General features: G+C 50.5%; 1 protein-coding gene across 1 annotated transcript; it reads left to right on the forward strand.

The window, feature by feature from the left end:
- Positions 1 to 2810: 2810 nt before the first annotated feature.
- UTS2B (urotensin 2B) lies at positions 2811 to 14154 on the forward strand. Its single transcript, XM_030575629.1, has 5 exons — positions 2811 to 2913; positions 5195 to 5296; positions 9053 to 9090; positions 12852 to 12945; positions 13792 to 14154. Exons 1-5 carry the CDS (start codon positions 2811 to 2813, stop codon positions 13815 to 13817), a joined length of 363 nt encoding a protein of 120 aa, XP_030431489.1. The 3' UTR covers positions 13818 to 14154.
- The last annotated feature ends 565 nt before the right edge of the window (positions 14155 to 14719 follow it).

The raw sequence follows: 14719 nt of genomic DNA on the forward strand, positions 1-14719 counted from the left end.
CATCAGCCCAGTGCTACCCCCCCTGGAATTTCTCTGCAATCTTAGAGCAAACCCCAGTGAGGAGCTTTTCCGGTGTCCCTCTACAAGATATTACAAGACATCAACAAAGCCTCATTGGTACCAAGGGCTGCTGACAGCTGGATTCAGCAGTGACACCTTACTCAGATCTATCACCAGGAGAGCAGCATCCACCATCGATACCAGTACAAGACTCAGTTCTACACCAGGTCTGGAGAGAAGCGGAGAGGGAGCCAGAAAACCAGCTACTGGTTACAGAACCACCAACTTCTTTAGCTGACCCTTCCCTCTGAAAGGGTGGTTTGAGTGTGAACTATAATTGATAAGGTTGCTAACATCCACAGCGAGTTCCTGCTTAAGGTGGTACTACCTCAGACTGAGAACTGCTTGTTATGTATTAAATTGATCTTAGTCAAACTGGTGACATATGCTAACTTGTGTGTTATCAGGAGGTACCTGCTCCAGGAGAATGTGGGAGTTCTCATGTCTGAATGGAATAATAGTTTCAGAGGCACTGAGGGAATAGACATCACAGTTAGCTGATGCACTAACTTCTGATGAAGGAGAAAGTCCTGGTTTGTTTGGTCTCTGAAAGATCTGATTTAGAGGTAGTGGGAAAATACCAATATTTTGCAGGAAGTTTTGAAACCTTTTGAAAAATTTTCTTGCAGGAACTTTTCAGATTTGTGCTGGTTGTTTTTCTTTGTTTGTTTGTTATTGAAAACTCCAAATTGAAAACCTACATTTTTTCAGTTTTTGGTAATTTTCACTGAAATTTCATCAACTATGAAATATCTCCATTTTAACCTCATGTCATTTTCATTTAAATTACTTTTTGACAGAAAGAAAGAAAGAAAGAAAGAAAGAAAGAAAGAAAGAAAGAAAGAAAGAAAGAAATTCAACCAACTGTAATTGGCATTGTCCTTGTTTGAATTCTAGATCTCCAGGTGTCCAGTTAATAAGATGCTAAACACACTCATAACATTATTGAGTTGCAGGATAACTTTCAGCTTCTCTGGGCTTGGAAATCACCCTAGTCATCACTACCTTATGTCAGCACCCCCAAAAGACAAATTGATTTCTCCTCTTGCTTTATAGTACCGCCAAAGCCAGAGTGTCATGTCACACCTCATTTGGCTAGAGGATAATTGTTTGCACATGCCCTAGAAGGCTGATTGCATCGAGATAGGACACAGCTGAAAATAAATATGCTATCTTCCCAGCTATCATCATGCCCTTCCCATCACAGAACTTCAGTGCAATCCAGCACGATTGCCCATGTCTGCTCAGGTTAGCCTGGGCAATGGTTTAGTGAGCAGGGGTGCAGCAAATCAAGATCAAGAGGGAAATGGGCACTACACCGCCTTGGTGGGCTATTGTCCCAATTCTGCAAGGTTGCATTGAACAATGTCAATACAACTTCCATTGACTTCAGTGGGAGCTGAGGCCCATTGGCACCTTGCAGAAGAGCATCTTATGGGGTCAGACCTATTGTCTCTCATTTTCATGAGCAATCACTGTCATTTTCTGCACTTAAATAGCACCGTTCACCCAAAGATCTCAAAGGGCTTCACCAGCATTAATTTATTTAGTCCCCGTTGTATAGCTGAGTAAGCTGGAGCATCAAAAGTGACTTGTTCAAGGTCACACCACAAGTCGTTGGCAGAGCTGGAAAACAAACCCCAGAAATCCCAACTCCAAGTCAATATTGCCTTCCTGTTAATGCTAATTGCAGGTAGCACCAGGCGGAGTGAGATCGGCAGTTCGGGACAGCGTTGCGGCAGCCAAGAATATCAGGTGAGTCAGTGGCACTGTGCGTACAGATCAGCTTGTTGCTAGTGCAGGCTGTGAGTGACTCAGTTCTGCAGCTCATCTTTGCAGCGTCACTCGTGGAAAGTAGCAGGAGCTGAGAACAGAGTTTACCAAGACACTCGTTATAGCAGCATCTCTCTTGGTATCATAAAGTTGTAATTGAAAATTCCTAACAGATCATTGAGATAGATGGGAAGGCAATAAATACAAGCTTAAAAGATGAAGCCAGACCCCTAAAACAGACACCGAAAGGTTTTACAGTGCATCTTGCCACATTTTATCTTAATAAAACATGGGCTTTTGCCAATAAAATAGATCATCCAAACACCCTTCCTTCTCCCAAATGGGCAAAACTGAAGGGATCTGGCTCCTCTTTGATGACTTTCGTATCTGATGTCAAATTTAACCCCCAGCGCATACTCTACCCTGAAATCAAATGCAGCCTTTTGCCTGTTGATGATAAAACCAATGCTCAACAAAGTCATTGTGATGGAGCAATGCACCTGAGTGCCAACAATCAGTTAAATTAAATGAACAGCCCTGTCTTCCTCTCCACCATTCTGGCACTTTCTACATCTCAGGTTAATTAGCACAAGCACTGGAGAGGGCAATAATAAATTGCAGAGCTCCCTGTGAGCCAGCTCACGGAATACATTTCTATAATAGAGCCACAGAACCTGTATATGGATGCGCGCGTGTGTGTGTGAGAGCGGGAACATTCATGGGATTGGTCAGATAAGAGACATATTGACCGGGTTCCTTATGACGTCTGTTCCTGGGTTAATCTGTCCATTATCCAAGGAGTGAATCATATTGACAGGTTGAATTATATTTCAGAAGATTTTTTTCTCCCTCTCCTCCCAAGACCATTTGTAATCATTGCACATTCGCTGGCTTTTAAAAGTGAGCTCCTCTGGAGCCGGGTTGCATTGAAGTCCTCCATCGAGCGTGAAGGAAGAGTTCTTTTGGGTGGCGGGAACATGGACAAAATCTGTTCGGTCCAGCTCTGCCTTGGGCTCCTAACTGTTTTCTCCATAATGCTGTTGATACCGTCTGCACATGGAAAACCTCTTGCACTACAAGGTAAGCTGAAACTCAGCCTAGATGACACAGGTAGGTACTTCTCTCTGCTGGTTGGTTGGTTGGGGGATTTTCCTTTCTGCTTGGCCCAACCCTTCAGCACTGATTTTCACATGGGAAGGAAATAAGGTTACCCATTACTACCTTGCTATACTAAACATTTGACCAACCAGTAAGCTACTGAGAGGCCTCATGATATTAGTGTGACCTACAACCATCCCTATGTCCATTTCTGGTTGTATAATACATCACATTTAACAGTGACTGTGTCACATCAGAAGGAATGTGTCTCATGAGAATCTCTCTTGCTATTCATAAAGAAAATCTCTTAGGAAAAAAGAATGCCCTGGTATTATCCAGTGATGGTCCTGGCACAGAGTGTATGAGATCTGATAGCTTTTAGGTGTCAATAAGAGACATTTTATCCAAGGAGGCTTCTTTTTTACATATTCTTCTTTAAGTAACTTGAGTGCGTCTTGGCTCACACTTATTCTGCCGGGAAATGGTGTCGTTAATCTTTGTTACAGAGCCTTTGAGCGGGAAACAGGAGCAGCCAAATATAAGCTAGAAAATAACATTGCTTTTAAATTGATTTTTCCTCCTCTATTGCCTGGTTGGTTTAATAATAATGCCTTTTATTCTGATTGTGCATTCATATTTTTTTTTCTAAAGCAAACTCCAACATGCCTAACCACCAACATTTCAAAACCAACATAACCCAAATCATCTTTAAACTCACCATGATAAACGCACCCCTCTTGTGATGCCACTAAATTCCAGGGGTTTAATTCTGGCTTGTAACTGAGATCAGGATCAGGCCCAGTGATTCCAGTCAAGGTACCACACCAGGGATGAATTTGATCAGCATTTATGACCATCAGAGTAAGCACAGCGCTGCAACTCCTCAGCTCCCCCAGATTTATGCCGCTGTCTAAACAGACGTCCTGCACCCCCTAAGCTTCCACTAGGTTCCATGAGATCAGCCATAATAATAACGTGTTGCCCCCTGTGTGCGCATGTTTTGCTTTAAACCCATCAAGGTTAGATAAGGGTGAAGCCACTTTCGTGAAATGATTGCCCCTCACCTCCATGTGCGGAGGGAACGGAAGCCTGGAGGATGAGGAAGAGAAGAGTCCTGTTCCTCGGGCACCATTCTTGCCTGTCTATGGTCTCTACAGGAGCTTTGGGATCTGAAATGGGATGGGAGCCTGGGTACTCTCCATGCATTTCCCCCACTGCTTGCCTCACAAAAGTTAACGCTGACTGTGTGCCCTACCTTGCACTTCAGGCTATATAAGAGACCGGCTGGGGGAAGCTGGGAGCTCCTGGTCTCTGCAACACAACAGAGTCTCGGTGCATATGGCCTTGGACTATGGTGACTGTCTGTTGATCAGATACTGGTGAATCCATGGGGTTTGGGGAGCGATCTTTCCAGGGAGCAGACATTCCTCACTCTCCCTAAGGGAACGATACAGAGAACGCTCTGTCTGGGGGTTTCATTGAAGGCCCTGTCCCCTTCTGGCAGCAGACAGTTGATTTAACAGGTTCTGGGAGGATTCCCCTTGTGCACAGGGAATCCTCGGGTGGCCTAGAGTCAGCACAGGGGGCTTTCCCAGGGAAATGAAGGTATCTCTTGGACATCCATAGAGGGTGGCCCTGCCTGGTGCTGGACCAGTCCATGGCCCCATGGGCAGACAGGCATGACTTAGAGTAGCTCTGAGGCCAGCTTGCCCCTGGCTGGCTCTCACCTGGGTGAACACAAAGGCTTTTTATCACCTGTGCCGGGTTTATCTCAAGCACAGCAGGGGAGTTAGCCCAGAGGTGGGGGCTCTTACCTCTAGGCTGGTGGGAACTCCAGTAAGTGTGCACCAGGGATTGGTCTCGGGAAGACCAGCTGCACGGACTCCCAGCTCCTCCCCAGCTCCAGTGCAATTCTGTGGGGGCAGCTGGGGGAGGGCGGGGGCGAAGAGGGAGTCCCCAGTGGATTGATGATGGACTAGGCAATGCAACTGTCTGACTCCCCTCTACGTAACGGAGGGACCACGTTGACCAGGACCTGTTATAAGAAGGAGCAGCCACAAAGCAGCTCTGTTAGGGCTGAGGGTGAGGATTGCAACCTCACTGACCCATGGGAGACCCCCCCCAGTACATCTCCCTCTCCCACCCCACATCCCTCCCAACCTCCCATTATGCAGCAGTGAGATATTTCCCTCCTCCGTTCTTGTGCTGGGGAACCCATTCATCCCGATATCACAGCTTGAGAGAGGTGTTTTATGTGCTGCAGAAATCCAAGGGTTTCCGGAGAGAGGAGACACCAATCACCAAGATGTGCTGCTGACGCTGCTGCTTAACAAAAACCTCGGCTGGAGGCAACCAGCGGATAGCAGTAAGTGAAGGAGCGGGTAACACGCTCATCAATCCTGGCATCAGCTTCCCATCCCAGATCCCTGGAGGCAGCTTTGTATATTTGAATATTAAGGGCCTGATGCTTAAGGGCTGAGCCCCCCGAATTACCACAGATTGCTATGGGAGTGGAGACCGCTCAGCACCTTGTAGGATTGGGACCCACACCCAGTGGATCAGATCATCTGGTACACTGGGGTTGCTTGATGCTGCTTTTCCATTGCAAGTCTGACCTAAGGCCATCTTAGCTGGCCCCTGGAGGCTCCCACAGCACAGGGGAATTTGCAGGTGGCACTGAATTATCACGGAAGCTTCTCCAGTCCCCACATCCCCGTAGCAGACACAAGTGGCATGGCTAGTGACAAGGAAGACTGAGGGAAGCGTCTCTGCACCCCAGTAATCCCTGGCTGCTGGAAAGAGTTCTATACTGTTCCAGCAGATGGGTGCAGCTCAGAGCAAGCCCAGGGTCGGGGGGGAGGGAAGCCACTTCTCTCTCTCTCACACACACACACACACACTCTCTCTCTCTCTGCAGCTAGGGGCCCTCAGAGGCAGCTCAGGGTCTGATTGGAATGTTAAAACTTATGCAATGTCTTCAATAGGAGCAACTACAAATAGCTGATCACCATTTATACCCGGGGTAATTGCTTTACAGAGAGCAAAGAGGTGATCAGACTCAGCCGGGTTCTCTGGATGAGCTAAGAACCAGGGGGAACGCCCATCAGAACCTGACATTGTTAAAGCTGGGAAAAGTTCAGCCAATGGGATTTTTCTTGCTGCTCCAGCCCTTTGCAGCTCTGGTTTGGCGGGGACTGGAGGTACTGTGCTATCACGTGGGAGGTTATCCCAGCCGCGAGATCGGACGTGACCAAAAACCAGAGAGTGAAATTCTAAGGGCTCCAGGCCTTCCCGTCGATTTCAGCAGGATCCCAAGCCCAGAATGTGGCAGGGTATCGTGAGACTTCTCTTGGCACAAAAGGAGGGAGCGTCATTCAAATCCATGAGATAACACTTGCTTGCTGAGGGCCCAGCCCAAAGCCCACTGAAGTCAATGGATGGGTTCTCACTGGCAGCGTAGGTCTTCAGAGCAGGACTGTGCTGTGTTCCCTTCACAGTGACAATCCTGATGAAAACAGGAGAACACAGGGACAAGCAGTGACAAAATGCCCCAAGGACTGTGACGGTCTCCACCCTTCCCTCTGGTAAACTCAGGGAGGCAGCCTAGTTCTGAATGGCTGGATAATCCTGCAAAGCAAATCAATCTAGTTCTGCTAATGAAGGAATTCAGCTTACAAATAGGATGCATTCAAGAAAGAACAGGCTTATGGGTTAATGTACTTATTACTCCAAGAGGCAGGCTTCATTTTATGCCGGGAAACTGCCAACAATTAATCTCCAAGGGAAGCATAGGCAGAGGGTTTACACCAAGGCACAGTGTCGTCAGTAAATCAGCCCTTTTTATTCTCCCCTGAGACCATCTGTTCCAGTGTCAGCTGCTGTTCGCTTTTGGGATGCCGCAGTCCTTGGGCAGCCCGCTGGCTTGTGGGACTGTAGCCAAAGCAGACGCCAGAAATGCCGCAAGAAGTGGATGTGTCTGCAGTAACAATTGCAAGCGCTTAGGTAGCAGTTTTCATCCCTAGATCCCAAGTGCTTTTGCAATCTCTGTTTTGCTGCTGTGAAAAGCGGGTCACAGAACCTTGAAGGGATTTGTCCAAATGTCACAGGAGGCAGAGCCAGGAACAGAAGCCAGCTCTCTTGCTTCCCAGCCTGTCCACTGGACCATGCTGTCTTTTAAATCAAGACCGATATAATGTATTGGGTTTATGCATATTGGTGCCCCTTTTGGCCCAATCAGTTAACCAATATTCTGAGTCTTGCAGGTTGTCTCCATTGGGGGAGAAATTGATGGTGGAAACAGGTGTTTCTTTGGTGCAATCCTGTTTATTTACAAAGACTGTACACAGACCTGTTTCCCTGAATGCAGCAAGAACAAACAGCAGCAGATAGTTTCTAGGTTCACGGTTCCATGCATCTTTCCAGCCAGCACTCTGCCCAAAAGAAGCTCTGTCTCTTGGCTTCCTCTCAAGGCCACGTTACCAGTGCTTCTCTGGATGTCTCCTGGCTTTTTGGACACTTTTCTGCTTCTCGCAGTTCTGCTGACATTGCCAGGTCATTTAGAAGTGTGAAAAACCCCTTAGTGTAGATTCAGCTGTACCAAGAGAAGAGTGATTTTGGCAGCATATCTAATGTCATTTGGGGAGGTGGGAGAGCTAGGCCTGCAGAACTCTTTTCATTGGCACAAGCTGCGTCTTCTGTAGGGGGCTTTGCTGGTGTAGCTGTACTGGCAAAGGCTCTGTAGATGGGCCCCACAGAGCTGCCGGGTTTGCACTAAATACCCCAGAAACCACCTCTGCCCACATAGCTCAGCTTCTGCCTGGCCTTGCATGTAGCCTCACCCCCTGGGCAGTGTTTTCTATTGTGTTAGCTATGTTGCTCCATCCAGGCACTTAATTGCTTCTTACTGTCCTGGGGCGCACCACTCACCGCTTGTCTGGCGCCTCCTCTTGGTCACTCTGGGGGTTAGCTCTCAAGGTCGACTACCCTTCCGGGGTCACATGCCATCACACCAGGCACCGCAGCATCCTCTCTTGTCCCAGGCACCACAGCATCCGCTTGGTGACTCAGCCCTCCAGCCAGGGCACTCAGCATTCCCCCTTCTGGGGTACAGCCCTTCAATTCTCTGCCCCTCCCACAGTGACTCAGGCAGTCTTCCCATTCACTGCCCCTGCCTGGTGTATGCCACACCCATGATGGCTGATAGGGGAACCTGGGCTCACCCACTGCTCTGGATTCCAGTCCAGTAATCCTGGACTTTCCTCTCCCAGCCCTCACTGCTTCTTTCCTGGACTGCATCCAACAACTCCTGGTTCCCCTCCTTGCTCAAACGCTCCTCTCTCTTCCCAAGGAGCGACTGAGCCTTTCCCAGCAGTGGCCCCTGGCTATTGCCAGCCTCTTGGCTTGATAGGCTCCGCCAGTTCCTGCCCAGCTGAACCTGCCTGCAATCAACTCGCTGCTCCCTGGCTCTCCCTCCATGTGCAGCCTATGGAGTTAACAGGCCTACCTGGGCACCTTAACTTCTTCCAGTCCACCCCCTCACACTTATACTGATCCTGAGTGAAGGGTGGTTAGATGTGGATCAGCCACAGCAAGGTCTGTGATTGCCAATAGTCAAAGACATGCCTGCTGGGAGCCACCAACACTTTCCAGCATAACTGTAACGGCGACGGCATAGGTTCTCTCCTGCTCTCTCACTTAACCATAGATGCATAATTCCCCTGTTGCTTTAGTCTGACAAAGCCTGAGTTACCAGCCTTCAGGGCATGGGGCTAGGCCCATTTGTTCTGGCTTTTGCCCAGCCCAGGTGATGGGGAGCTGCTGAGTTGGTATTGGTCAGTACATGCCCTTATTTTAGCTGCTATATTTGTACCCATCAGGTATGTTGTATAAGTTACAAAACAAACACGACAATATTATTTAGCATTAAGGGAAAGTCCTACAGAACTTGTAGGAAATGCCAGCTCTTCTGCTGGGTTTTCAACTAACCTATATTTTCAGGGCTAAGTAGGAATTCAATGATAAAGAGGCCTTGCACTCATAAAGGGTGAATGAGGACATTCCTTCTCCTGGGGGTTTCAGGAAGCAGCACCAATATTTACACTACCTGTGTTCTTTCTTCTAGACTTGGAGCTGGCAAAGAAATTTGAAGAACTTGAACAGGTGAGAGGCGCACGCATTGATGCAGAGTGAATCAGACAAAAGCCGGTAGTGGGTCAATAATACCCACACTGAACTAGTGGGTATGTTGCATTCCCGGCCTGTTTTTCATCAATTTCAGTGCCCCAGTGTGAGAATGGGCCATCTCCTCGGGAGGAGGAAGAGGAAAGCACAGCAGGGGTTTAAAATACTCATCAGATGGAAGAAAAATGTTCATAGATTGCCAAGCCAGAAGGGACCCTTGTGATCCACTTGCATAGCACAGGCCCTAGGACTTCCCACAAGTAACTCCTAGAGCAGATATTTTAGAAAAACATCCAGTCGTGATACAAAAGTGGCCAGTGATGGAGAATCCAGCATCAGCTTTGCACTGGGAGCGATAGGAAATAACATTGGTTAGGTTGCAGCAGTGACCTAGCTCTGCCATATTTACAGGGCCAGCATCCGGAAAGGCACGCTGGGGAAAAAAGTTCCCGTAAGCAGGAAACCCTTCCCCGGGAAGAGGCAGAAGGGGCTAGCTACAGAGGCAGGTGTTTCTGTTTTGTCGTGTTTAATCCCGTCACTGGGTCACACGAAGGAGCTGAGAGGGGGCGGGGGGAACTGGTTCAGATTAGAGACAGGACCACAGCAGAGAGTCCTACTCCCAAGATGAATTTCCCCAGGTCCTTTATTATGCTGGTTTGTGTCACAGTAGCACTTAGAGGCCGACTCCAGGCGCATGTCTCCATTTTGCTGGGAATCCACCACCCCGTGGGGACAGTCCCTGCACCAGACAGCGGAAGGTCTAAGCAGACAAGGCCAGTGTGAGCGTGTGCTCTCACCTCTAGGCAGTGATGAGCTGCTAAAATCTGAACAACCGGTTCCCTATAAAGAGTCCTGATTTAAGAGATGTGCCACAGTATGTATTTTTTGTACCAATCGGATTACCATACGTCCTTATTTTCCTGGGAGAAATTTTTAAATTTTAAAAATTCCACCCAGACAGCGATTTAAGACCTAAAAGCCCGACATCTCTGGGAAAATACAGAGGTATGTTAACCCTACCTAAAGTTCCTTTTTAAAAAGATGGGCCTGAACTAGAAATGAGCTCTGCTTCACGTATGGGTCCCCGCCACTCCCTTGGGGTGTGCTAGGGTGACCAAATGTCCCGATTTTATAGGGACAGTCCCAATTTTTGGGTCTTTTTGTTATAGAGGCTCCTATTGCACCTCACCCCCGTCCCGATTTTTCACACTTGCTGTCTGGTCACCCTAGGGTGTGCACATGTGTGGGTCCCCGCTGCTCCCTGCCACCCCCCTTGAAGCAGGTTACTGCCCTGGGAACTGCAGGGCACCAGTGGACCTGGGGCAGGGCTAGCTGGAGGCAGGGAGTGCGACGGGGGCTGGCTGCGGGCGGGGGGTGGGGTGCGCCCGGGGGCTCTGGGCTGTGGCTGTGGCTCGGGCAGGCGGGGGGGGGGGGCGGCACTCAGACGGGGAGAGCGGCTGGGAGCAGCAGGGAACCCCCCAGGCAGCAGCAGCAGCAGGGCCGGGAGGCAGCCGACATGGCTCCTGCAGCGCAGCACCCCCCGGCGGCCGGGAGGACGAATTACAGGCTTTGGGCGGGAGCCCATCAAAGCTTCTCTCCACCGGTTCTAAAACCGCTTCTAAATTTAACAGCCGGTTCGTGGGAACCGGTGCGAACCGGCTCCAGCTCCCGCCTGCCCCTAGGGACACAGCAGTGCAGGGAACTTGGTCTCTTGCCCCTCAGTGGCCGGTCCCGTGGCCGCGATGCCTAGTCCCAGCCGCTGTCTTCTCCTCCCTCTCTGTTTTCCGTGGCTCGGTGGCCGGTGCCGTGGCCGTGATGCCTAATCCCAGCCGCTGTCTTCTCCTCTCTCCCTCTCTGTTTTCCGTGGCTCGGTGGCCGGTCCCGTGGCCGCGATGCCTAGTCCCAGCCGCTGTCTTCTCCTCTCTCCCTCTCTGTTTTCCGTGGCTCGGTGGCCGGTTCCGTGGCCACGATGCCTAGTCCCAGCCGCTGTCTTCTCCTCTCTCCCTCTCTGTTTTCCGTGGCTCGGTGGCCGGTTCCGTGGCCGCGATGCCTAGTCCCAGCCGCTGTCTTCTCCTCTCTCCCTCTCTGTTTTCTGTGGCTCAGTGGCCGGTCCCGTGGCCGCGATGCCTATTCCCAGCCGCTGTCTTCTCCTCTCTCCCTCTCTGTTTTCTGTGGCTCAGTGGCCGGTTCCATGGCCGTGATGCCTAGTCCCAGCCGCTGTCTTCTCCTCTCTCCCTCTCTGTTTTCCATGGCTCGGTGGCCGGTTCCGTGGCCGCGATGCCTAGTCCCAGCCGCTGTCTTCTCCTCTCTCTCTGTTTTCCGTGGCTCGGTGGCCGGTTCCATGGCCGTGATGCCTAGTCCCAGCCGCTGTCTTCTCCTCTCTCCCTCTCTGTTTTCCGTGGCTCGGTGGCCGGTCCTGTGGCCGTGATGCCTAGTCCCAGCCACTGTCTTCTTCTCTCTCCCTCTCTGTTTTCCGTGGCTCGGTGGCCAGTCCCGTGGCCATGATGCCTAGTCCCAGCCGCTGTCTTCTCCTCTCTCCCTCTCTGTTTTCCGTGGCTCGGTGGCCGGTCCCGTGGCCGCGATGCCTAGTCCCAGCCGCTGTCTTCTCCTCTCTCCCTCTCTGTTTTCTGTGGCTCGGCCCTCTGGCCAGGTCACACAACAGTTCGCTCCCCTTCCAGGGTAACAAAAGATCCATCTAACTTCAAGTCCAAATCAAATGCCCGAACTAGCAGCTCTTCCAGCCCTCTCGGGACCCACGGAAGTTCTCTGCATCTCCTGATCCCTGCAGAGCTTCTCTTCTCTTGCTTCTTGCCCAGCAGGACTGTCCCGCTGCTCCCCTTCACCAGCATGTTTACCTCTGAGGGTCTCCCTGCTCCTTTTAGGCCGCATCTCAGGGATCCCCCACAGGAACCTACCCTGCTCCATGGGGAAACTCAGCCTGATTTCCTCAGGCTCTCCCGTTTGTTCCTCCCTCCTGGGTCTTCTTCCCTCTGCTGAGTTCCCAGCTTTGTTTAACTAGCCATCTCCTGGCTTCACCTCTACAGCTAATTAAGCCCATTGCAACCAGCTGCGGTCACAGAGCCACCCTTATGTTGCAAGCTCATTGGTGAGGCTTAGGGATAGCTGCTAAGTCATGGGAAAGACTGAGCCCAGCTTGCCTCAAAGAGCCAGCCAGCCCACAACAGGATAGAAAGCATGTGAAGGGAAACTGAGGCCTGGGGAGTGGAAGTGAATCACCCATGATCACATGGCAGTCATGGGAGAGCTGGGACTAGAACCCAGGTCTCCTGACTCTCGGTCCAACCAGCCTTTGCAATGTGTCACTATATCACACCTAGCTGCGCTGCGATCAAGATGGGCCCCAGCATAGTGCCCTAATTCCGATGGGATCTTCCCAAGAGATCTGGGCTATTAGGATCTGGCTTCCTGGGAGCTACATTGCCAGAGCAGAAGCACAGAGTCTCCTTGCCACAGATGGCCCTCGCCTCTAGAAGCGGGAAACAATGGCCGTGAACATGGAAGCCCTGTTGCAGAGAAACCAGTGCTACAGGTTCACTGCTGCCTGAAAGGAAAGTGAATGGGAGACAAGCGTGGAAAGTGAGAGGAGGACATCAAAGCCACAGTGGCAAGAGGAATAAGGCCGTGGCACTCTATGCAGTGACAGGTGGGGGGTGACTTGTGGAATAAGGCTGGGGGTGGGGCAAGAGAGGTTAATCTAACCTTGTGCTTGTTCCAAACAGCTGGCGAAGTTAAAGGAGCAGCTTTTGGCTGGGGAAGGCTCTGAGGAGGCCTATGCTGAGGCGGGTCTGCTGCCATCACACCCTGACAAACGCGGTGGGTTTTGGTTTTAGAGCAGCCTCTGGGATCGATCTGCCTGCAGCCCGCCTGCCCCTTTAGGGCGTTCTCTCTACAGGCTATAGCAGATCTACTGAGAGCCCCAAGGTCAGCAGAGCTCAGCCATCCATTGTGACCAGCCGTTGCCTGCTAGTTAATCAGCCTCGTTGACTGCATTAGCAGCAGGATCTCCCTCTAGCCTGAGCTGACTGGCTGCTTTCTGTCCACATTGCCCTTTGCTTCTGATACTCTAAGGGGCTTTGGCAGCACCTTGAAATGTTCCTATTTTGGTTCCTTTTGGTGGGAAATCAGAAGCTTTTAAGAGCTTGTTGGTTCATAAAGGAACTGAGGACCCCAGGCTGTAAGGAATAGTGCTCTTAAAGGTCCTCACGTGTAAGGGAATTTTAGCAACTGGAACCACTGCAGGGATCCTTTAAGTGCTTCTAAAATCCATTTGGAAAATTCAAGCAGCAGTCGTCCCTTTTCATTCCGGAGGGGGTGTGGGGTAATTTGGTACAACTTGGCTCTCCGTTCTGCAGAAACCCCTTTGTCTGTGGAGTGAGTCCGCTCACATTACACAAGCTGAGTGTGAAAACATGTCCCCTTTGCCGAAGTCATTGCTCTCTTGCGTATGAGCAAAACAAGGGGTAATTGTTTGTGTGGCTGAGAGACAGTGAGGAAGGACGTGGAAATTAACCAAGACTACAGTGAATTAGAGGTGGTCAAGATGGAAGATGTCATTCCATCCATTCCCCCTGCCAAGAATGCAGGACTGCCGCCTACTGCCAGTTGAGTTTTACATGAGCTTGCACCTAACATCTCTCTTTCTCTCCTGGCCCTCCCTAGCCTGCTTTTGGAAATATTGTGTGTGAAGCCCCACTGGGTCTGGAAGAGAGAGAGAAGGATGGCCCTGAATTGCCTCGCTGTGGTGTCCCTGTGTTAACGTATCTTCTGAACCTTCATCATGCTGCTCCCTTGGGTACTTTTCCCAGCGAGGAGCTAGGCAGGGCCGCAGCCAGGATCGACGGGAATTCGGACAAGACCAGGAAATACCCATGTTTCACCTCTTCTTCCCTCATACTTCCCTCCCCCTCCATTTGTTATAGCATCTGCCTGCCCTGTCTCCTTTCAGTCTATCACCTGTTTAGTCTTATCCCTCAACTTTTCCTCACCTCCTCTTTTCTCCTGGTCCTCCTAGTGCCTCCCCTTCGCCTAGTCCCCCTGAGTGTGGGAGGGGAATGCCCTGTAGGCACCACTCTTTGCAGCTGCTATGCATTGTGGTGTCAGTGATCCCATTCCCCTTCTAAACCTGGACCCAGGACAACGGCACCACCCATCTCCTGTAGTGGTGACAGGCTGGGAGCCAGGAGGGGATGTGTTTGCCCTTTAACTGACAAAGTGAGTAATAGCGGGCCGAGTGCAGTGTGTGGATTTGGTTGGCTTGCTGCCACAGCTTTGCAGTGTTGTCGCTATTTGTGTCCTGTCCGTGTGCACAGTGTGTATCCTCCAGTCTTTACTTCAGAGGAGAAAAGGGCCAGAATACTGGCTTCTTTAGGATATAAGTCAAATAAAGGTAAAATGCTGATTTATATTTCACAGAGTCCCCTGATGTTTTCTGTCTCCTTCATTAGCATGGTCCGGGTCTGTTCTTCCCTCCAGACTCGCACAGAACTCACTGATTTAAATTTAGCATAGAAACGGCCACAATGGAGTAGACCAAAGGTTTATCTAGCCTGGTATTCAACAGTGACAAAAGTAGCAGCTGCTTCCTTTG

The sequence above is a fragment of the Gopherus evgoodei genome, chromosome 9 (genome assembly GCF_007399415.2).
Source record: "Gopherus evgoodei ecotype Sinaloan lineage chromosome 9, rGopEvg1_v1.p, whole genome shotgun sequence".
NCBI lineage: Eukaryota > Metazoa > Chordata > Testudines > Testudinidae > Gopherus > Gopherus evgoodei.